The sequence below is a fragment of the Passer montanus genome, unplaced genomic scaffold (genome assembly GCF_014805655.1).
Source record: "Passer montanus isolate IOZ18808 unplaced genomic scaffold, ASM1480565v1 scaffold118, whole genome shotgun sequence".
NCBI lineage: Eukaryota > Metazoa > Chordata > Aves > Passeriformes > Passeridae > Passer > Passer montanus.
This window is the reverse complement of record NW_024358500.1, coordinates 866400-887884: the sequence shown is the minus strand read 5'-3', so window position 1 is coordinate 887884 and position 21485 is coordinate 866400. Positions and strand designations below refer to the sequence as shown.

General features: G+C 60.0%; 4 protein-coding genes across 8 annotated transcripts in view; 2 read left to right on the top strand and 2 right to left on the bottom strand.

The window, feature by feature from the left end:
- The window catches only part of CELA3B (chymotrypsin like elastase 3B), an 8063-nt gene extending 6014 nt beyond the window's left edge, over positions 1-2049 (top strand). For all 3 annotated transcript variants that reach the window (XM_039697430.1, XM_039697431.1, XM_039697429.1), the window contains 3 exons: positions 702-847; positions 924-1076; positions 1963-2049. In XM_039697430.1, coding sequence (XP_039553364.1) covers positions 702-847; positions 924-1076; positions 1963-1980 — 317 coding nt within the window. In that variant the 3' untranslated portion in view covers positions 1981-2049. The remainder of the gene's footprint in view (positions 1-701; positions 848-923; positions 1077-1962) is intronic.
- Positions 2050-3422: 1373 nt separating this feature from the next.
- On the top strand, positions 3423-7832 carry TMEM269 (transmembrane protein 269). Of its 3 annotated transcripts, XM_039697497.1 has the most exons (7): positions 3423-4203; positions 5045-5086; positions 5450-5597; positions 7003-7100; positions 7190-7333; positions 7404-7604; positions 7685-7832. In XM_039697497.1, exons 1-7 carry the CDS (start codon positions 4179-4181, stop codon positions 7792-7794), a joined length of 768 nt encoding a protein of 255 aa, XP_039553431.1. In that variant the 5' UTR covers positions 3423-4178; the 3' UTR covers positions 7795-7832. The 3 variants fall into 3 exon arrangements, 2 of the variants coding, with proteins under 2 accessions (XP_039553431.1, XP_039553430.1); XM_039697496.1 differs by lacking the exon at positions 5045-5086 and having other exon boundaries at positions 3494-4203; XR_005626346.1 differs by lacking the exon at positions 7685-7832 and having other exon boundaries at positions 3530-4203; positions 5045-5134; positions 7404-7576.
- An 822-nt stretch (positions 7833-8654) lies between these two features.
- LOC120496755 (small vasohibin binding protein) lies at positions 8655-9167 on the bottom strand. The gene is made up of 2 exons (XM_039697485.1): positions 8915-9167; positions 8655-8841 (listed from the first exon to the last, which is right to left on the bottom strand). Exons 1-2 carry the CDS (start codon positions 9032-9034, stop codon positions 8755-8757), a joined length of 207 nt encoding a protein of 68 aa, XP_039553419.1. The 5' UTR covers positions 9035-9167; the 3' UTR covers positions 8655-8754.
- Positions 9168-10513: 1346 nt separating this feature from the next.
- On the bottom strand, positions 10514-16653 carry LOC120496746 (E3 ubiquitin-protein ligase TRIM62). Its single transcript, XM_039697469.1, has 6 exons — positions 16516-16653; positions 14693-15108; positions 13448-13543; positions 11792-12048; positions 11603-11718; positions 10514-11224 (listed from the first exon to the last, which is right to left on the bottom strand). The coding sequence occupies exons 2-6, from the start codon at positions 15098-15100 to the stop codon at positions 10674-10676; spliced, it is 1428 nt and encodes a 475-aa protein (XP_039553403.1). The 5' UTR covers positions 15101-15108; positions 16516-16653; the 3' UTR covers positions 10514-10673.
- Positions 16654-21485: the final 4832 nt, after the last annotated feature.

The following is a 21485-nucleotide window of genomic DNA, read 5'->3' as shown; positions in this document are numbered from 1 at the left end:
TGGAGGGAGGGATGGAGGGAGGGATGGAGGGAGGGATGGAGGGAGGGATGGACGGATGGATGGGGAAATGGATGGGAAGATGGAAGGAGGGATGGAGGATGGACGGAGGGATGGACAGGGGGATGGATGGGGAAATGGATGGGGAAATGGATGGGAAGATGGAGGGAGGGATGGAGGGATATATGGAAGGATGGAAGGAGGGATGGATGAATGGAGGGATGGATGGAGAAATGGATGGGAAGATGGAGGGAGGGATGGGGGATGTATGGGGAATGGCTGGGGGGATGGAGAGAGGGGATGAGGGATTGGTTGGACATAGGGAATGAACAGAAGGATGGATAGATGGGGGATGGATGGAATGGGATGGGGAGATGGAGGGAGGGATGGTCGGGGAGATGGTTGAAGGGATGGTGGGATGGGGAGGTAAGGGACGGTCAGGTGGAGGGATAGAGAACAGATGGGGAGATGAATGGGGAGGTGGAGGGAGGGTTGGATGGATGGATGGATGGATGGATGATGGATGGATGGATGATGGATGGATGGATGATGGATGGATGGATGATGGATGGATGGATGATGGATGGATGGATGATGGATGGATGGAGATGGATGGATGGATGGATGGATGGATGGATGATGGATGGATGGATGGATGGATGATGGATGCCCGTGGGCACACCCTGGGTGCTCTGATCCCACAGCTGGGGGGTCGCTGCCGGACCGGCTGCAGCAGGCAGAGCTGCCCGTGGTGGACTATGAGCACTGCACCCAGCCCGACTGGTGGGGGGCCCTGGCCATCCGCCGCACCATGATCTGTGCCGGCGGCGCCGAGAAGTCCGGATGCAATGTGGGTACTGCTCTGGGGAGAGGGGGCACATCCCGGGCCCGCTGTGGTGCTCACCCTGCCTCATCCCACACCTCAGGGCGACTCTGGGGGACCCCTGAACTGCCAGGCTGAGGATGGCACCTGGGAGGTCCACGGCATCGCCAGCTTCGTGTCAGCCCTGGGCTGCAATGCCGCCAAGAAACCCACGGTGTTCACCCGCGTGTCCGCCTTTGAGGACTGGATTGAAGAGGTGGGCACAGGCTGCCAGGGGGCAAGGAATGGGATCCTGGGTGGTCAGGGTGCAAAGGTGCCAGAGAATTGGGATATCATGGTGTCAGGATGCCAGGGAGCTTGGGTACCATGGTGCTGGGGAATTGGGATGCCATATCAGGGTGCTGGGTGCCAGGGAAATGGGGTACCAGGGCTCTGGGGTGCTGGGGTACCAGGGCACCAGGGGGAAAAGGGGCCAGGCTGCTGGGCTGCCATGGTGCCAGGGTACTGGTGTAGCAGATTGTTGGGTGCAGAGTGTTGGGGTGCTCTGATGCTGGGGTAGCAGAGAATGGGACTGTCAGGGTGCCATGGTGCTGGGGTACCAGCTGTCAGTGCCACAGTGCCAAGGTAAAAGTGCTCTCGGGTGCTGGGATGCTGGAGTGCCAGGGTACCAGGCTGCTGGGTGCCAGGGCAGTGGGATGCCAAAGTGCCAGGGCACAGATGTGCCACAGCACTGGGGTGCTTGGGTATTGTGGAGCTGAGGAAAAAGGGCTCTGGATTGCTGGGATGCCAGGACAATGGGGCCAGGGGGTGGGGAGTCAGGGTGCCATGGCACCAGGTCTCTGGGGTGCCAGGTTGCTGGGCTGCCACGACAAAGGTTTGCCAGAGCTCTGGGGTGATGGGGTACCAGGGTGCTGCGTTCTGGGGTCCCAGGGAATTGGGGTGTCGGGGCAATGGGGTACCAGGGCTCTGGGTTGCCATGGTGCTGGGGTGCTGAGCTGCTGGGCACTCGTGTGCCAGGCTGCTGAGGTGTTGGGATGCCATAGTGCTGAGGTGATGGGTGCCAGGGTGTTGGGTTATTAGAGCGTTGGGGTGTCAGGGTGTTGGGGTACTGTCCTCCTCTCTTAGAAGCTTCTCCCTTTCAGACCATTAAAAACAACTGAGCATGGCAGCGTCCTTGTCATCGACCCCCCACAGCCTGGCATCAGGCAAATAAACCACAACTGCTGGCACCAGTGTGTCCTTGTGGTCCTTGTGCTGGGGAGGGGTCTGGGGGCACCAGGGGCTGCACCATCACCAGCAGACAGTACTGGGAGCACCCCGATGTGCCCAGTGTCACGGGCATGGGCACCCAGAGACACTCAGACACGACGGGGATAGACACTGAGAGGTGCCCAGATGCCATGGAGATGGCACCCTCAGACACCCAGACCCCACAGGGATGAGCACCTGGGTGCCACAGGGATGGGTACCCTCAGACACCCTGGTGACACAGCACCAAGCACCCCGAAGCACCCAGTGCCATGGGCGTGGGCACCTGCTGCCAAAGGCACCCCAAGACACCTCTGGGTGCCCTGAGCACACCGGCACGGCCCCGGTGCCACAGTGACGGGCATCCAGTGACACCAGGGGGCTGTGCCCCCCCGGGGCTGCGGGACAGCCCCCTCGGGGTGCCCCAGGGCTGGACGCCCGTGGCCGTGGCCCTCCTGGCCTGGCCGTCGCTTCGCAACCGCCGGCACCGGCGCGTGACCAGCGAACAAAGAGCCCTTTCACCGGCGCCCCCGCTGTCACCAGCACCCTGGGACCCCCCAGCCGGCACCCCAGGGACCTCCCCCCACCCTGGGACCCCGCAACCTCGGGCCCTGCAGCACCCCCCAATTCCCGCCGGGATCTGGGTGGAAAATTCCAGCCCCAGGGCTGTATAAGTTTTATGGGCTCCTTGTCACCGTGTCCTCGGGGACCTTTGCTCTCCCGGTGGTGGCCCCGGCGTCGCCTGGCCCGGCAGCCCCTCGCTATCGCCGGCCCTTTGCTCCAGGGGAGGGGGAGGCCGAGCTCCCCCAGCTCGTGACACCCTTGCACAAGTTGGGGCCGCCTGGCACAGGCCCAGGGTGGCGGAAAAGGGGACCCGGCCCAGCGCAGGGGTGAGGGTGGGGGGCACCAGCCGTACCCCCCATGCCATGGGTGTGAATTGTCGTGGGATGGCACCGGGGGGTGACACCTTTGGGAGCAATCACCCTGTGGTGGCAGTGGGGTGCAGGGACAGGTGTGGCAGTGCCAGGGGCTGATGTGGATGCTGTGAGTGCCATGGTGCTACAAGCATGGCACAAATACAGGTGGTACACACCTGGCAGAGGTCCTGTGAGAGAGGGGTGGGTGCTGTGAATGTGGGGTGGGTGCTGTGAGTGTGGGGTGGGTGCTGTGAGTGTGGCATGGGTGCTGTGAGTGTGGGGTGGGTGCTGTGAGGGTGGGATGGGTGCTGTGAGCCTGGCATGGGCACTACAAAGCACGGTGTGAGTACTGTGAGCCTGGCAGGGGTGTTGTGAGCAGGATATGGGTGCTGAGAGCCTGGCACGGATGGTGCAATCCTGGGATGGGCTCTGAGAGCCTGGCATGTGCTCCATGAGTGCGGGATGGGTGCTGGAGTGTGGGATGGGTGCTGGGGGTGTGGGATGGGTGCCATGAGCTGGGCGTGGGCGGTGCGAGCCTGCCGAAGGGGCTCCAAAGCTGGCAAAGGTGCTGTGAGCATGGCACGGGGGGTCCACACCTGGAGAAGGTGGGGAGTGAGCCTGGAGTCGGTGCAGTGGCACTGACCCAGGTGCCAGCAGAGTGACAAGGGAGCTGCGAGCCCGTGCAGGTGTTATCAGCGGGACACCCGTGCTGCGAGTGTGATACAGGTGCTATCAGTGAGCATGGGTGCTGCTGTGGGCACCGTGGGTGCTGCGAGCTGGCACCAGCGCTGCGGCTGGGCACGGGTGCTGCGAGCCTGGCACGGGTGCTGCGAGCCTGGCACCCGCGCTGCAGGCTTGGCACAGGCGCTGCAAGCCTGGCACCGGTGCTGTGAGCCTGGCGTGGGCACTGGGAGGCTGGCAGGGGCGCTGGGAGGCTGGCAGGGGCACCGCGAGCCTGGCATGGCCCCCCGGCCCCCCGGGGCAGCTCCTCCCTCGCCGGTGGTGCCAGGCGGCTGCGAACCCCCCGTGTCCGTGTCCGTGGCCTCTGGCCGGACCCACCCCCGCCGGGTGACTCAGCCCGAGAGGCTTTTCCTTATATAACGCGGCACCGCGCGGAGCCCCACGGAGCGGCCCCTGCCTCAGTTTCCCCTCGCCGGGGCGTCACTGTCACTGCTGCCACAGCCGCCGCTGCCATGTGGATGGTGTCACCGCCGGTCGGTAAGTGTCACCTGGGTGATACTCGGCCCCTTCGCGAGGTGTCCCCCATCCCTAAAAATCATCATTTGGCGGGGGTTAGTAGAAAAATTAGGGTTATTGGGGCAGAAAAATGTAAAATACATGCATTGCCTCCAAAAATAGGTTAACTTTGTATTTGCTGTGGCTGAACCCCTTTTCCCTGTGCCTTGGGGGGGTGAGACAGCCCTGGGGGCACAACCCCCTCCTAACGCACCTGGCAAGAACCAAAACCACCTTGCTTTCCCCCCAAAGTAGTGTAAGAGCAGCGGGAGCTGCGCAGGGCTGAGGAATTCCCTCCCATCCCGGCGCTCGGATTTTTGGGCGAGGAGCTCCAGGCACGGGCGAGCTCGGGAGCCCCGGCTGTGCCCGGGTGACGCTCGCAGGTGCCGGGATCCGGTGCTGCGACAGCTCCGGAACATTCCGGGGGCCCCGATCCTGCCTGGCGCTGGGAAGGGACGGCAAATCCCGACAGTTTTAACTTTCCAAAGTCCCAAACTCACCCCAAACTGAGGGATAAAGGTGGGGAGCAGCACCCAGCGCGGCCTCAGGCCCCCCAAAAGCCCCGGTCGGTTCCGGCAGGAGCAGGAGCGGGGCTCAGGGGGATTTTCCCGGCTCAGCCCGTGCCGGCGGCTCCGGGCGCGGTGTCCAAAGGTCGCTCCCGGCTCGGAGCCGCCGACCCCCGGCACCTCGGCTCTCCCGCGCCTCTTCCTGCTTCTCCCACCTGGGGAGCTGTTCTGGTGGCATTCCGGCGATGGAGCGCCTCGGGGGGGCTCTGAGGGGGCTCGGGGGGTTTGTCTTGCTCTGACGTGCTGTTTTCTTTCAGATGAAGGATCTGCCTGGCTTTGGGACACGGCAAAGGCGGGGGGCAAAGGACAGGACCCTTAAATTCTTTCCCTAAAGCTTAGCCCGATAGGTATATAAGATCCATAGAGCTTAAACCGGGGTTGGCTTTTAGTCTAAGCTTGGGTTTGGCTTAATTTGTCTTTGTTTTATTATATTTTACGGTTCTTTTATTCGTTTCTTTGCTTTTTTTTTTTGGCCTCTTTTATTCCATTTTTTGGCCGCCGGTGGGGAGCTCAGCAGCAGAGCTTGCACAAATCAATCCCCTGCTGCTTCCTAAACAGATTTTGGGGGATTTTGGTTTGAGGAGGGGGAACCCCTGCACCAACCTGCTATGTTTTGGGGGGGCTGCAGCCCCTCCCTGGTTGGAACACGCTGGGGGTTGTAGGTATTTTCCAGTCCACCAAGAAGCTGGTGCTGAGCGAGCAAGCGGGACGGGGCCGGGCGCTGGAATTCCTCAGGAAAAACGCGGCCAACGGGCTCTCCGTGGCCAACCTCCTGGCCGGGCTCTCCTCCATCCTCTGCAGCGTCAACAGGTGGGGGAAACCGGGGAAAACGGGCTGAAAAACGGGGCTGGGGAGCGGGGTCACCCTGGCTGGGCTCTGCCTGCGGCCAAGGGGGTGGGCAGGCTCCCTTCCAGCATCTGCAGCTTCAATGGGTGGGGAAAAAACAGGGGAAATGGGATAAAAAGAGAGGAAATGGGATAAAAAGAGGGAAAATGGGATAAAAAGAGAGGAAATGTGGTGTAAAAGGTGCACAGAATTTGGGGTCACACTGTTTTTTTCTGGAAAAAGGGGGAAATGGGAGGGCAAAGATGATAGAATAAAAAGAGGGAAAATGGGATAAAAAGAGAGGAAATGTGGTGTAAAAGGTGCACAGAATTTGGGGTCACCCTGGTTTTTCTGGAAAAAGGGGGAAATGGGAGGGCAAAGATGATAGAAAAGTGTGGTTTGCTGGAAAAAGGGGGAAAGGGGGGAGGAAAGATGGAAATAGGGTGAAAAATGGGCTCTCCTCCATCCTCTGCAGCGTCAACATGTGGGGGAAACCGGAATGGGCTCTCCTCCATCCTCTGCAGCGTCAACAGGTGGGGGAAACCGGGAAAAATGGGCTGAAAAACAGGGCTGGGGAGCGGGGGTCACCCTGGCAGGCTCTCCTCCTGCCTCTGCAGCTTCAACGGGTGGGGAAAAAACAGGGGAAATGGGATAAAAAGAGAGGAAATGTGGTGGAAAGGGTGCACAGAATTTGGGGTCACCCTGGTTTTTCTGGAAAAAGGGGGAAATGGGAGGGCAAAGATGATAGAAAAGTGTGGTTTGCTGGGAAAAGGGGGAAAGTGGGGGAGGAAAGATGGAAATAGGGTGAAAATTGGGTAGAAAAGTGGGGGACGCTGTGGTTTGGCTCTCTCCATGGCCAAAGGCTCCTCACCTTTGGCCTCTGCAGCATCAGTAGATGAGGGATGAAAATTGAGGAAATGGGCTGAAAAGGGGTGAAAAAGAGGGTTGAGAAGTGGTGGTCACATCAGTTTTTCTGTAAAATGGGGGAAATGTGATGAAAAAGGAGGAAATAGGCTGAAAAATGTGTAAATGTGGTGAAAAAGAGTTGGGAAGTGGGGGTCACCTTGGGTCTGCTCTCTCCATTGCCAACCTCTGAGGTCAGGCTGTCTTCCATCCATAATAAGTGGGCAAGGCGGAAAAGGGGAAATGGGGAAAAAAAAAGAAAATAAAAGAAAAAGCAGGTTGTAAAGTAGGGATCACCCTGCTTTTGCTGGAAAAAAAAGGGGAAATAGGGCAAAGAGGATGAAAAGTGGAGACCATCCCAGTTTTGCTCTCTCTGTGGCCAACCTGGTGGCTGGGCTCACCTCCACCCTCAACAGATGGGGCTAAACAAGGGAGAAACGGGGTGAAAAAGAGGGGACCAGGGGCTGAGAGTGGGGTTTGCCCCCAGGCAATACCAGTACTCCTGCTGGCTGCTGCTCCTGGGCTTCCTGCTGGACCTGGCCGACGGGGCCGTGGCCCGGCAGCTCGACGCCTGCTCGGCACTGGGTGAGTGCGTCCCCCCGGCCCGGGGTGACCCCAGGGGCGTCCCCTGTGCCCGGGGCCCACCTGGCACCTGCCCCTCGCTGCCCCCGCAGGTGCCAAGCTGGATGACTTTGCCGATTTCACCACGTTCGGGCTGGGCACGGCGCTGCTGCTGCAGCCCCAGGGCGTGCTGGGGGGGCTGCTGAGCCTCGCCTACGTGCTGGCCGTCTTCGCCCGCCTCTGCTTCTTCTCCAGCGGTGAGATGAGCCCCTGGGGGTGGGGGGCTTGGGGTTCCAGCCCCCGCATTGAGCCCCTGACACCCCGCAGGGATCCCCTTCACCTACCGAGGGCTGCCCTGCCCCTACGCCGCGGCGCTGCTGGCCAGCACCTTCCTGCTCACCGGGGGACACGTGGCCCTGCTGCGCGCCGCCGCCGCCGCCATGGTCCTGTTCATGGCCGACTGCGGCTTCTACCCCCACGACAGGGTGCTGGAGTCACAGCTCTGGAAGAAACTGGTTTATGCTGGAGGTAAGGACGGGGAGGACCCTCTGGGGGTGGTGGTGCAGGGGGAGGGAGAGCAGATCCCCAAGGATTCTCCCGCTCCCTAGGGGTGGTGGCTGTCCTGCTGGCACCGACGGCGGTGGCTGCGGTTTATTGCCTGGCCTGGGCCACGTCCTACATCGTCTTCCCCTTCGCCCTCTGGAGCTGCAAGGCCTGAGCCCTCCCTAGAGCCTAGTAAAGCCTTCCTCATCCTCATCCTCCTCGTCCTTGCTTCGGGTGCTGCTTGCTCCCTTCATCTTCCCACTGAATCCGAGGGCAGAAGGAGCCTGCTGAGGTAAAACAAGAGACAGGCTCCACTGCAGGGAAGGCCCAAAATCCCTGTCCTGTGGGGGGACCGAGGGAACCCCCAGCCCCCACACCAATAGCAGAGACCCCCAAAGCCCTGGGGAACAGGAAGTGTGGAGTTCCTCCTGACGAGAGACCCCAAACCCTTCTCTGCACAGGAAACTGGAGTTTAGGGATCACTCACACTGCCCAGGGGGAATTCATTGCAAAGGGAGCTTCACACTCCAAAGGCAAGGAAAGCCCTCCCTGGCTGGGAGGAGGAAGATGCTGATCAAACTTCCAGAGGGTTTCTGACATGGGATTCTCTGGGAACAGTTTGGAATTTACCACCTAATCCGTGGCTGCAGGGAAACACCCTCCCAAACGTGGTTTATTTTCACCCCCAGCGCGACACCGCCGGGGCAGGGCAGGGGGGGAGCAGGACTTGCTCCAAAGGCTCTGGAAAGCTCCGGCCAGCGGCGGCTGCAGCACAGAGGGTGTGGGTGGAGGAAGGAAGCCAAGGTCAAACCTGGCGCTGCAGAAACACTCGGGATCCCCGGGGAGGCTCCGGCAGCAGGAGCAGCTGCGGGATGCGGCTCCTGCGGCTCCCCCGGGACACAGCCCGGCTCCGGGAGGGCCGGACCCTTCCCGCGGCTGGGAGCGGCGGGGCGGGGCCGCGGCCCGAGCTGGACCTGGCGCTGCAGCTGCTCTGGCCTCCCCCGCACTCACACCCGCAGCCAGCAGGAGCCGGGAGACCGAGAACCAGCACAGATTTATTGATACAAAAAGGGCGATCTGCTAATAAATACCGGGGGCTTAGAAAAGGGGGGGAGGGCAGAGGCCGGGCTGGCTGTCATTCCCCGGATCCCTGCATCTGCTTGCAGAAGGAGTCGAACTGCTGCTGCTCCAGCTCCGTCATCACGCGGTTCAGGGCGTAGATCTGGGGTGGGGAAAGCGCGGATGGCACAGGGGGCTCGGCCGGGGCCGCGTCCCTTCCCCTTCCCCGCTCCCACCTCCGCCCGCTGCCGCTGCTTCAGCTCCTGCTGCGCCGACCTCTGCTTGGCCTTCTCCAGGCGAGCCGCCGCCTCCCGCGGCTTCGGCCGCTCCTTCCGCGCCCCCGCGCCCGCATCCATGGCTGCGACCGAGCCGGGGGGGTCACCGCGACCCCCAGCCTCCCGCACGGGCCCCCGGGACACCCCAGGGCTCACAGGGGTGTCCCGGTGGCAGCCTCACGGGGACCCCCAAGCCCGTCCTGGAGGTGGCCCCCAAACCCACTGAGCCTCACGGGGACTGCCACCCCTAGAGACACCCCCAGTCCCATACTGGTGTGTGCCCCCAGTCCCATACTGGTGTGTGCCAGCACCCCCATACAGCCCACCCTCACATGTCCCCCCCTCCCCAACGCCCCTACAGCCAGCCCCACAGAGCCCCTGCACACACCCCACGCGCCACAGAGCCCACCCAGCACAGACACCCCCGTGTGCAGCCCCCTCCCCACACCCCAGACCCTCTGTGCAGCCCACCCTGCCCACCCCTGCTGGCTCCAGCACAGGCAGTGTCCCCACACTGGCACACAGAGCCTGCCCGGGCTGGCACAGCACCTACAGCATGGCACAGCATGGCACAGCAGGGCACGGGGCTGTGCGTGTGGCACACGTGCCACAGGGCATGTCCCACGGCACGGTGAGCCCTGGCACGGTGTGACACCCATGGCAGCACCCCCGGCACGGTGACAGACCCCTGCCCTGGCACAGAGTCACAAACCAAGATACAGTGCCCCCAGCACAGCGTGGCACCCCTGCCATGGTGACAGACCCCTGCCATGGCACAGACCAGGGCACAATGCCCCAGCACAGTGTGGCACCCCCAGCATAGTGAGTGACAGACCCCTGCCCTGGCACAGAGTCACAAACCAAGGTACAGTGCCCCCAGCACAGCGTGGCACCCCTGCCATGGCACAGACCAGGGCACACTGCCCCCAGAACAGCCTGGCACCCCCAGCACAGTGACAGACCCCTGCCCTGGCACACTGCCCCCAGCACAGTGTGGCACCCCTGGCATGGCACAGACCAGGGTACACTGCCCCCAGAACAGCCTGGCACCCCCAGCACAGTGACAGACCCCTGCCCTGGCACACTGCCCCCAGCACAGTGTGGCACCCCTGGCACAGTGCACAGACCCCTGCCATGGCACAGTGTCACAAACCAAGGTGCAATGCCCCCAGCACAGCGTGGCACCCTTGGCACAGTGACACAGCCCTGCCATGGCACAGTGTCACAGACCAGGGCACACTGCCCCCAGCACGGTGCAGACCCCTGCCCTGGCACAGAGTCACAAACCAAGGTACAGTGCCCCCAGCAGTGTGGCACCCCTGGCATGGTGAAAGACCCCTGCCATGGCAAAGTGTCACAGACCAGGGCACACTGCCCCCAGCACAGTGTGGCACCACTGTCATGGTGACAGACCCCTGCCATGGCAGAGTGTCACAGACCAGGGCACACTGCCCCCAGCACAGTGTGGCACCCCTGGCACAGTGACACACCCCTGCCATGGCACCCCACGGTGCCCCCAGCCCACTCCCCCCACCCCGGGGCTCTCCACCACCCAGCCCCTTCTCTCCAAATCCTTTATTGCCGTATCCCAGCCCCCCAGCGGGATTCCCTGGAAGCACAGGAGCCAGAGGAGCAGGCGGGATGCCAGATCCTGCCCAGCCCCGGGAGCAGTTCCTGAGGGGCCAAACACCCGTCAGGGCCGGGGGCCCCGCAGACCCCCCTAGATACGGACGGTGTTGATCCGCAGCGGCTGCACGTTCTTCCCGTTGGCGTGGCTCTGCCCGGGACTAAAATACGAGCACAGCTTGCCGGGAAACCTCTCCCGGAAGGTGTAGAGCCAGGACATGTCGTCGGCGTTGTAGAAGATGAGGAGGCCCTTGTCGTAGTCCAGGAAGACGCCCACCTTCTCCAGCTTGCCCTTGACGTTGAGCCGCGTCCAGGGCTCGGTGCAGGCGCTGTACTGGTTGCCGTCGTGCATCACGATGCAGTAGAACCCGCGGCTGGGCTGGATCTGGATGCTGCCCTTGCGGGTCACGGCCTCGTGGGCCAGGCCGATCATCCACTGGGTTTTTTCGGACACCACCACCTCCCAGTAGTGCACGCCGGCGCCGAAGGCCTCGGCGCCCAGCACCGACACCTCCACGTCGAAGCGCCGCGGCGAGTCCTGCAGCGGCTGCGGGTGCAGGTTGCCGTAGGCCACGATGGTGCAGTCGTCCGACAGGATGAGGCGGTGGTGGGCAGTGCCGGGGTCCAGCGTCAGCGCCGCTGGCACTGGCACGGCAGGGACGAGGGTTAGTGCAGCCCTGGAGCCAGCCCGGGTGCTTTGTCCCACCAGGGTGACAACGGGCATGGGGGGAAGGTCACCAGGGTGTCCTGTCCCCATCCTTCACCGGGGTGTCCTGTCCTCATCCTTCACCGGGGTGTCCTGTCCTCATGCTCACCCCTTGGTCCTGTCCCTCACTGGTGTGTCCCTGCTCCTCATCACTGATGTCCCAGACCCTTGGTGGCAATGTCCCTATCCCTTGTCATTCACATCCCGTTCCCTCCCAGGTGATGTCCCCTTCCCCATCCCTCACTGGTGTGCTCCTGTCCCCGGTGACCTCCCCATCCATCCCTTGCCACTCCACTCCCGCACCCCTGCGCCCTCACCAGGGTGGATGTCCTGGAAGAGGGATTTCCAGATGGTGTACTGCAGCGGGCCCATGTACTTGGAGGTGGGGAAGTCCTCATAGGTCAGGTTGGTCTCGTGGATCTTCCCCTTCAGCCTGCAGAGAAGAACACACGGTGGGGACGCAGGGGTGACACCAGGCACCCCGCCATCCCCGTGTCACCACCCACCTCTCGGAGAGGGACGCCACGCCGGCCAGGAAGACGTGTTTATCCGCCTCGGCCAGGCGCTCCTGCAGGATCTGGGTGCCCTCCTGGACCTTGCGCAGCTGCTGGCTGTAGCGCTGGATCTTGTGCTCGATGTCGCTGAGCGTGCGCGCCGTGTCGGCCTCCAGCTCCTCCAGCATGGCCTTCTGCCGCTCCCGCAGCAGCCGGTGCAGCCGCTCAAACGCCTCCCCGATGGTGGCCCGCAGGCTCTTGGCTGAGGACTTGGGGTGCAACGGGGGGTTAGGAGCGCCCAGAGCTCTGCTGGTCAGCCCAGGAGGTCCTTAATCCCCAAATAAAGATCTAGGAGGGCGTCAGAGCGGGGAATTCTGGGGGCTGCAGGGGTGGATTTGAGCGTGCACCCGTGAAAAATGGACTAAAGGAGCCTAGAAGAACCAGCCAAAGAGCTTTCCAAAGAAGCTTAGGAGAACCTCTCCAAAAAAGCCTAAAGGAACCCTAGGAGAACCTCCCCAATACCTAAAAGCACCCTAAAAAAACCTCCCAAAGAACCTTCCTAAGAACGCCCCAAGAACCCTAAAGTAACCCCAAAAGAACCTAAAACAACTTCCCAAAAATCCTAAAAAAGCACCTTAAGGAATCTCCCCAAGAAACCTAAAAGAACCCTAAAAGAACCTTTCATAGAACCTTAAAACAATCTCCAAAAGAACTCTGAGAAAACCTCACAAAAATTTTATAGAGTTCTTAAAGAATTCTTAAAGAATTAAAGAGATCTTTTAAGATCCCTTTAAAGAGATCTTTTTAAGAGATCCCTTTAAAGACGTCTTTTAAGAACCCTAAAAAAAACTCTAAAACCCTCTAATAAACTATAAAATCCCTCAAATTATGCCTTAAAACCCCCTAAAAAACTCCTAAGAAACCAAAACTTAAAAAAAAAAAAAAGAAAAACTAAAACCTAAAAAGCCCCACTTCACTTGCTCGTGGGGACAGGGAGAAAATTGAACCTCACTAGACATTGAAACCCTGAGTGAGGAGATAATTAATTAAATTCAATAAAAAGATAAATCAAAGCACCACTGCAGGAAATTACAGAGGGATGAGCAGCCCCATTGGGGTACCACAGAAGGAAAAAATGGGGCAAATCCATGAAACTGCACAGTTTGGAGTGTTTGGAAGTTCCAAAAGCAGGCTGGCGAGGGTCAGGGTTGGGGTGTCATCGGGGTGGCAATGACCCCAATCCTGCTTTGGGGGGCTGTGAAGGGCTGGGGGGAAATGGGGGTCCCCAGGGGTGCCAGTGGTGCCCTCACACGTACCTTGGTCTCAGCCAGCTGCTTCTTGAGGAGCTGCAGGGCTTCCGTGTGGCCACGCTCGCTCTCCTGCAGCCCCTGGAGCTGCTCCTTCAGCTCCCGCTGGGGACAGGTGGGAAAAGGTGAAGAGGTGATTTGGGGAAAAAGGGATCCCACAGGGAGCGTTCCCACCCAGAACAACCACGGGGCTGTGGGGCTGTGGGATGGCCAGGCCACGGAAGTTCCAAAAGCAGGCTGGTGAGGGTCAGGGTTGGGGTGTCATCGGGGTGGCAATGACCCCAATCCTGCTTTGGGGGGCTGTGAAGGGCTGGGGGGAAATGGGGGTCCCCAGGGGTGCCAGTGGTGCCCTCACACGTACCTTGGTCTCAGCCAGCTGCTTCTTGAGGAGCTGCAGGGCTTCCGTGTGGCCACGCTCGCTCTCCTGCAGCCCCTGGAGCTGCTCCTTCAGCTCCCGCTGGGGACAGGTGGGAAAAGGTGAAGAGGTGATTTGGGGAAAAAGGGATCCCACAGGGAGCGTTCCCACCCAGAACAACCACGGGGCTGTGGGATGGCCAGGCCATGGCTGCCCCTGTGGAATGAGGGTCCTGCCTGGGGTGGGGTAACAGCTCCTGGGTTAGAAGGTCCTGCTTGGGGGCAGCTCAGCCACGGGGGGACCTGAGGGTTCCCAAGGAGTCCCAGTGGTGATGGAGAAGGGGGACCCCAGGGGGACAGTGGCAGAAATGTGGATGGATGGATGGATGGATGGATGATGGATGGATGGATGGAGGGAGGGAGGGATGGAGGGATGGAGGGGTGGATGAGGGATGGAGGGATGGATGATGGAGGGATGGATGGGTGGATGGAGGGATGGCCCCAACGCAGACCAAAGGGCTGTGGGGACAGACAGACTGGAGGAAGACATGGAGCTGACCCCAGTGAGGACAGGTGGGGTGAGTGACAGACAGACAGACAGACAGAAGGGAGCCATGGCACTGACTCCAGTGGGGAAAAGAAAGGATACAGGGAAATACAGGATTCAGGGACATGTGGGCAGGAGGAAGTCACAGGACTGACCCCCATGGAGACAGGAGGGGTGCACAGACAGACAGATTGATGGGGAAAGGCATGGGACTGACCCCCACAAGAAAAGAAGAGGTGCTGGGACACAGGGACAGACAGGAAAATGGCACAGGGATGACCCCCACAGGTACAGAAGGGCTGCAGGGACTGACAGACCAGAGGAACTGACCCCTCTGAACCTCCATGGGGACAAGAGGGGTGCAGGGACAGACAGAATGACAGGATGCAGGCACAGGGCTGACCCTGAGAAAGAAAAGGAGTACAGGGACAGATGGACTAGAAGAAGCTACAGGACTGATCCCAAAGGTGAGAGATAGGGTGCAGGGACAGACAGACATAAAAAAGGAAGGCATGGGACTGATGCTGAGAGGGAAAAGAAGGTGCAGGGATAGACAGATGGGAAGAAGCCACAAAACTGATGGCCATGGGCTCAGGACGGGTGCAGGGACAAAAGGGAAGGGCACTACCAGGGAAGTGAGAGAGACCAGGCAGATACAGCAGCCCCGAGGAGCCACCCGGGGCAGGGAATCCCACATGGACCCACCTGCAGCTCCTCAAAGGCGTCGTCCACGTTGGTGACCTGGTGCTGCTCGTGCACGGCCGGCTCGTCGCAGAAGAAGCAGACCACGGCGCGGTCGGTGAGGCAGAAGAGCTTCACCTTCTCGTGGTCCTTGCAGGGGAAGGGGCTGCGCTGGGCGCCCAGGATGGCGTCCAGGGGGAAGGCGCTGTAGCGCTCCACGATGTTGGCCAGCTTGAGGCTGGGGGCCAGCGTGGGCTCGGGGAAGGTGCGGCGGCACTCGGGGCAGTCGCGGGTGCCCTGCGGCTCCTGGCGCACCCAGTGCTCCGTGATGCAGCGGCGGCAGAAGTAGTGCTCGCAGCCCAGCCCCACCGGGTCCTGGTAGATGCTCAGGCAGATGGAGCACAGCAGCTCGTCCTTGAGGCTGCACGCCATGGCTGGGGCTGCGGAGAGGGGCAATACCAACCACGGTCAGGGGGGTTGAGGAGAGGGGCAGGGGGTCAGGAGGGCTGGGGAGAGAGGCACAGGGTTGGGGGGGCTGGGTGAAAGGGGGATTGTGAGGAGGGACACCATGGGGGACAGGGTGAATGGGGAGCTGAGTGTGAATAGGGGGCTTTGGGTGGAGAAGAAGAATGAGGGAGCCTGTGAGGGTAAAAGGGGTGCTTGGGGTAGAAGCAGTCGTGGGGCAGGTTGTGGGGGACAGGGTGAGTGAAGGCCTTGGATTGATGGGGAGCGGGTGAATGACAGGGGCTGAGGTGGGAAGGCAAAAGGGATGGGGGAGGTTGAAGGTGGAGAGGGTGAGTGGAGGCCTTGGGATGAAGGTGAGAGGGTGAACGGGAGCTTGGGAGGGAAGGTGGGGAGGGTGAGCAGAGGGCTCGGGGTGGGAAGAGGCTGAGGGGAAAGCTGCAGGGGGAGAGGGGTGGGTGGATTTGGGGAAGGGGTTTGAGGATGATAATAAGGGGGATGGGGGTCAGTGGGAATGGGGGAGTGCAGGGTTGGTAATGGGGGGCAAGGTGGGGGTTGGGATGCAATGGGGGCTGGAGGGGCTGCAGAGGGGGAAATGGGAGTGTCAGGAGGCAATGAGGGGCTGGAGGATTTACAAAGAGGGGGAACGGGGTGGGTCAGGATGCAATTGGGGGTGCTCAGAGGGTTGCACTGCGGGGAATGGGAGGATCAAGCAACAGCAGGGGGATGGGGGGCTGCAGTGGGGGACCAAGCTGCAATAGGGTTGCAGTGCAAGACAGGGGAACTGGGGTCAGGATACAATGCGGGGGCTGGAGGGGTTGCATTAAGAGGATCAGGATGCAGTGGGGGGAATGGGAGCATCAGGATGCAGTGGGGCAGATTTGGGATAGAGGTGATCAGAGCAACACTGGGAGGGGACACAATAGGGCTGCAACAGGAGCGAGGCTGGGGGTGAATCAGGTACAGAGCACACCGTCTGGTCTGACAGGGGAACCTGGGGGTACCAGGGGTGTTGGGGAGGGGGGCTCAGGCTGCATCAGGGGTCCTGGCTGAGGCTGAGGGGCGGGGGGCAGGGATGGGGCTGAACGAGGGGCACAGGGGTGGGTGGGGCTGAGGCTGGATTTGGGGTCCGGGGCTGAGGCTGGATGTGGGGAAGTCAGGACTGAGGCTGGATTTGGGTCGGTCGGGTTCAGGCCGGATTTGGGGGCCGTGCGTGAGACTGGATTTGGGGGGCTCGGGACTGGGGCTGGATTTGGGAGCTCGGGGCTGGGGCTGCACCGGAGCCCCCCCCGCTCGCGGCCGACCCGGGTTCGAGACCGGTCCCCGCCAACCCCCGTCCGATGCCGCCCCGCGCCTCCCTCAGCCGCCGGCGCTGGTGCCCTCACCCAGCCGCTGCCCGGTGCCGCTCTGGTGCCGTGCCCTGGTGCCGGTGTCGGTGGGATCGCGGTGCCGGTGGGATCGCGGTCCCGCTGCCGCCTCAAGAGCGGCCCCGCCGCGCCGGGCCGGGGGTGGGCGAGCAGGAGGGGGCGCGGCCGCGCGGCACTTCCTGCCCGCCCCCCCCCGCGCCCACAGTGGGCCCGCCCCCACCCCATTGTCCCCCGCGCGGCGCGGCCTCACCGGCGCGTACCATCGCCGCCCGCGGGGGGGCGCTTAAAGGGGCCACGGCTCGGCAGCCGTATCCCGTCCGTCTGTCCGGACAGCCGGGCACTGACCCTTCCCCATCCTGACCTTAGGCCCTTTTCTATCCCTGTCTGTCCTTCCGTCCATCCCTTTCTCCTCCACCCAGCCATCTCCCTGTCCAGCCCTTGATCCATCCATTTGTCCATCTGTTGTCCCTCTATCCTCTGATTTTTCCATCCATGCTTCCACCTACCTGTCGGTCCCCTGTCCAACCTTCTTCCCTTCCAGACCTTAATCTCTCTATCCATCCATTCGTCTGTCCTGTCCCTCTCTCCACCCATCTGTCCATTCCCCCATCTCTCTGTCCATCCCTCTTGTCTAATCACACGACTCCCATTGTGCATCCCTCTATCCATTCCTCCCTCCCTCCGACCCTCCATCCATCCCTCGAGATCTCCTTGTTACCCTGTCCACCCATCTCCCCATCCAGTCCTTAAAACCTTCATCCATCCATTTGTCCATCCCCCTGGACTCTCATCTCTTCATCCTCCCATCCATCCATCCATCCATCCATCCATCCATCCATCCATCCATCCATCCATCCGACCCTTGCTCTCCCATCCACCCGTTTCTCTTGTCCAGCCCTTAATCCCTCTGTCTCTCCATTTGATTATCCATTCTATCTTTCCTTCCGTGCCCCTGCACTCCCACCCCTCTATCCCTCTCTTCCTCCCAGTGTTCTGCACCCACCAGTGTCCAGAGCCAGGTGACCCCACAGCTGACACTGACAAAACTATTGCTGAGAGAACACCGCTTTTCCCCCAAATGTACTGATTTAGCCAAAAATCACAGAGGGGAGTTTTGGGTGGCAGACATCTACTGTGTCATCGCCATGCTTGGCCATGGTGGCACCAGTCAGGACCAGTTGGGACCAGTGGCACCACTGCCTGCCCCATAACGAGGTTCCTACCCTCTGGGATCCCCAGGGATCCTTCACTCCCCCCTTGAGGGACCCGAGACACAAAGGAGGAACCCTGGGGTCCCAGTAAGGGGGGCTGGAGGATGGAGGGGGCAGCGGGGAAGGGAACACAGTTCCTGAGGGAAAGTTGAGCTGCATATTTGGGAAGAGGCGTGACTGTCTGGCCAAGAGCCAACAGGAACAAACTCTGCTTGGCTTTCACCGCTGGATCACCCCCCTCCCACTGCGGGCACCCCCCTTTCCTCCCCCCAAACACAGGTACACCCCTTCTCCCGGTTATCCCCATCCCCTTCCAGGGAATAACCATCCGCTCTGCTCCTCTTCCTGCTAGGCCCCAAAAGCTTGGAAACAGCTAAAAAAATATAACAAACCCACATGGTCTTGTTTTTTTTCCTGCTTGTTTTCCTGCTTTAGGAATTCAGGTCATGTCTCCCCTCTGGGACCCTCTGGGGACTGAGGAACAGCTGGAATGGTATCAAATAACCACGGAAAGAAGGAAAAATCCTTTTTTCACCCCAGATTCAGATTCAGGGCTAGGGGATCCCATCGCATGCAGTTGATGGGTTATTTAATTGTATCCTAAGCATTAGGCTGAAATTTCCAGGAATTTGGGGCAATGGAGAGCATCATCCCACCAGAGCACGTGGCACTCAGCCAGCCCTGCCAACACTCATCCTGGCGGATCATTGGGCAACGAAGGGAAACCACAGGGTGGTTTGGGCAAACAGGGAAATTAATCCCAGTTAATTAGTAAATTGGCTTTGTTACCTCCTGGTAAACCCCGCGTGAGCCGGGGGGGCTCCACCGTGCCTTGATTCCCAATCTTTTTATGGGATCCACAGCCCTTCCCTGCTGCGGTTCCAGCAGGCTGGAGGATTCCACAATGTGGCGAGAGTCTGGGTGATCCGGCAAAGCCGGCGGGCAGGGAAAACCTGCTCCTCCCCACGTGTGCTGCGTGTGCCGGGAATGCTGGCGGGAAGGGAGGGAGGCCCCGAGGAGCCGCGGTGCTGGAATGTTCCCCCTTGCCGCTGGCGGGATGGGCACGCTGGGACGTGCCTGCTCGGCTCTTGGCATGTGTGTTTCCACCCTGGCATGGAAACACATCCTTGCTGGAATGCCGGGAGCATCCCGCCTGCTCCCGGAGTGCACCATCCCACTGGGTTCAATCCCAACTCTGTTCATGGACCCCCTTCCTAAGGAGGAGCCCGTGCTCCTCCGCAGAGGAAGCAGGAAGCTACCCCACACCAACAGTTCTCATCTCCGCAGTGCTTTGCAAACAGTAACTAATTAATCCTAATTAACTCGTTACCTAATTAGAGCCCAAGGGCTCTCCCCTTTGCAGGGAGATGGGAAATTCTGGCACCTCAGGGGATTTTTTTTTCCAGCCCAAAACCTCCATGTTTGCTTCACACCAGCATCAGACAGCGCCCTTTGCACTCTCCACTGCTGCCAATCCAGGAACAAAAACCTACTTTTTGGGGTTGCTAATGCCAAGAAACCTGGAATGAGCATTTTCCCATATCTGGATAGCTGGCACTGGGAATACTGGCATCCCCAATGCTTGGTGTGCCCACCCATCCCAGGGGAGCCCACTCTGGTAGGTGCTTTCAACCATGTTTTTATGTAAAACGAGGGATTTTAGGGGAAGGAAACAAGTAGGTGGGTGGGATGAAGGTGTTTCCCAAGGAATTCCCTTTCCGGTGTGCCATGATCTGGGGCACAGGCTTTGGGAACACTGGAAAAGTCCAAGGGGATCCCAGTGTCACCACTCAGGGACCACATTTCTCACCAGAAAATCCCAGTTTGCCACCCATAAAAATCTCCTTTCCTCTGCTGAGTCAGCTGCAGGTCCCGGACGGATCTGGCGCTGGTGGGATGGGAAGGGGACGCTGCTCTGCGCAGGTCTAACAGCCCCGTGCCTTTGCCAAAACCCTGTGGTGGTGATTCCAGCATGATTTCCTTTCACTCCCGCCTTCCGTTCCTTTTAATCGCGGTTGGATCTATCCTGGGAGCAAAACCAGCCTTGGAATCGTATTTTTTTCGGCAGGCAAGCACTAATTTCCTTCATTTTCCAGCCTGGGATGGATCTGGGCATGGGTTTTGTTGTTTTTTTTTTGTTGTTTTTTTTTTCCCTGCATACCAACCACCTTCCCAGGAAAGGGGCCCCTTTCCCACACCCAAGATTAATCCACCCAAAGTAGGGTTGGAAAAAAATCCCGGATTGTCACTTATCCCAGCCAGTCCCAACAAGGAAAATCCCAGGAGATGTTCACCAATCCTTGGTGGATCCCACAAACTCAGCAGTGGCCCACGCCATCTCCTCCCAATGCAGCCTTGGGATTGGATAACTCCACTCCTCCTGCAAAAAAAATCAGAAATTGCCTAAATTGGTGCCGAGGTCTAAAACCACCAGTTTCTTAATCACAGGGAAAAAAAAATCCCACAGCAGAAGTGAAAGCCCGGATGGAAATAAACCCAGCGAGGGCAAACTCGGACATTAGGGAAGCTCTGGGGGAGTCCAGGCTCTCCCAGTGTTCCATTTTTGGGTGACACCAATGCTGGATGGCAATTTCTGGGTGTCAATGTCTGAAAATCAGATAAAAAGGGAGTTTTGGAGCTGCTGGCTCAGGTTCTCAGTTGAGTCATGGATAATTAATGGATCTGGGGACCTTCCAGGATGGGGAAGTGCTGGGTGATGGGGATCCCTGCTGGAGGGCTGACGGAGCAGGGGGAATGTGGGGAGGGACAGGGACATGCCCAGAGGTCCCACAGGGATGGCTCCTGTCCCAGCTCCATTGCCATGGCCAGAACCTGTTCCAGGGGCTTCTGACACCCCAGGCAGCTGCAAAGTGGTGTCCACTCTGTGGTGGAGACCTCTTGGGATCCCATCCCATCCCATCCCATCCCATCCCATCCCATCCCATCCCATCCCATCCCATCCCTCATCCTTTCCCATTTCCCACTTCTCTTGGAGGTACCATTTCTTTTCAGGACATCCCTCTCCTCTTTATCCTCCTCTGTAACAGAACATTTTGGGAAAACATGAAAAAGAGCCTTAATTTTTTTTTTTAAGTTATTTTTAAAGTGAAAACTCAGAAGCTCCAGGGTAAATCCCCTGGACCTAGGAGAAGAGGAATGGACGGGATTTGCCCCGCTCTTCCTTCCCCTGTATGCAGTGTCTGTGGATTTGGGGGGCTGCAAGTGACCCACAGAGGAGCTGGGGGGACCCTGAGAGGGGCTGAAGACCCCCTGGGAAATGAGGGGAATCCTCAGGGAGAGGGGCTGAGGGGCACCAGGGGGGAACTGGGGAGGATAGAGGAACTAGGGGGTGGGTGTTAGGGGAACTGGGAAAAGCTGGGACCTGGTGGGGGCTGAGGAGATTTGGGGGGCTAAGGGAGTTCAGGGGGATTGAGGAGAACTGAGGGGGGCTGAGGAAAACCAAGGGGGCTGAAGAGAATCAAGAGTGCTGAGGAGCTTTGCATGGGCTGAGGAGAAATGGAGGGGTGACAGCTTGGTGGGGCTGAGAGGAATTGGGAGCATGAGGAGCTTTTGGAGGGGCTGAGGGGAATCGGGTGGAAGAGTTTTAGGGAAGAGGAGGAGACCTGGAGGAAGTTGGGGGAACTGGGGGTCTGAGGAGATTTTGAGGGGTCTGAGAAGATTTTGAGGAGACTGAGGAGATTTGTAGGGCCTGAGGAAATTTTGGGGTGGTCTGAGGAGATATGGGGAGGTGGCGATATTGAGGAATCCTGGAAGTGC

Coding starts and splice junctions, on each gene's coding strand:
- LOC120496755 (XM_039697485.1), bottom strand. CDS start 9,034: ATGGATGCGGGCGCGGGGGCGCGGAAGGAGCGGCCGAAGCCGCGGGAG. Junction 8,842..8,914: donor AGCAGCGGCAGCGGGCGGAG/GTGGGAGCGGGG, acceptor TCCCCACCCCAG/ATCTACGCCCTGAACCGCGT.
- LOC120496746 (XM_039697469.1), bottom strand. CDS start 15,100: ATGGCGTGCAGCCTCAAGGACGAGCTGCTGTGCTCCATCTGCCTGAGC. Junction 13,544..14,692: donor ACGCCTTTGAGGAGCTGCAG/GTGGGTCCATGT, acceptor ACCTGTCCCCAG/CGGGAGCTGAAGGAGCAGCT. Junction 11,225..11,602: donor CTTCCAGGACATCCACCCTG/GTGAGGGCGCAG, acceptor CTGCCGTGCCAG/TGCCAGCGGCGCTGACGCTG.
- TMEM269 (XM_039697497.1), top strand. CDS start 4,179: ATGTGGATGGTGTCACCGCCGGTCG. Junction 5,087..5,449: donor GGACACGGCAAAGGCGGGGG/GCAAAGGACAGG, acceptor TGGGGGTTGTAG/GTATTTTCCAGTCCACCAAG. Junction 7,101..7,189: donor CGACGCCTGCTCGGCACTGG/GTGAGTGCGTCC, acceptor CTGCCCCCGCAG/GTGCCAAGCTGGATGACTTT.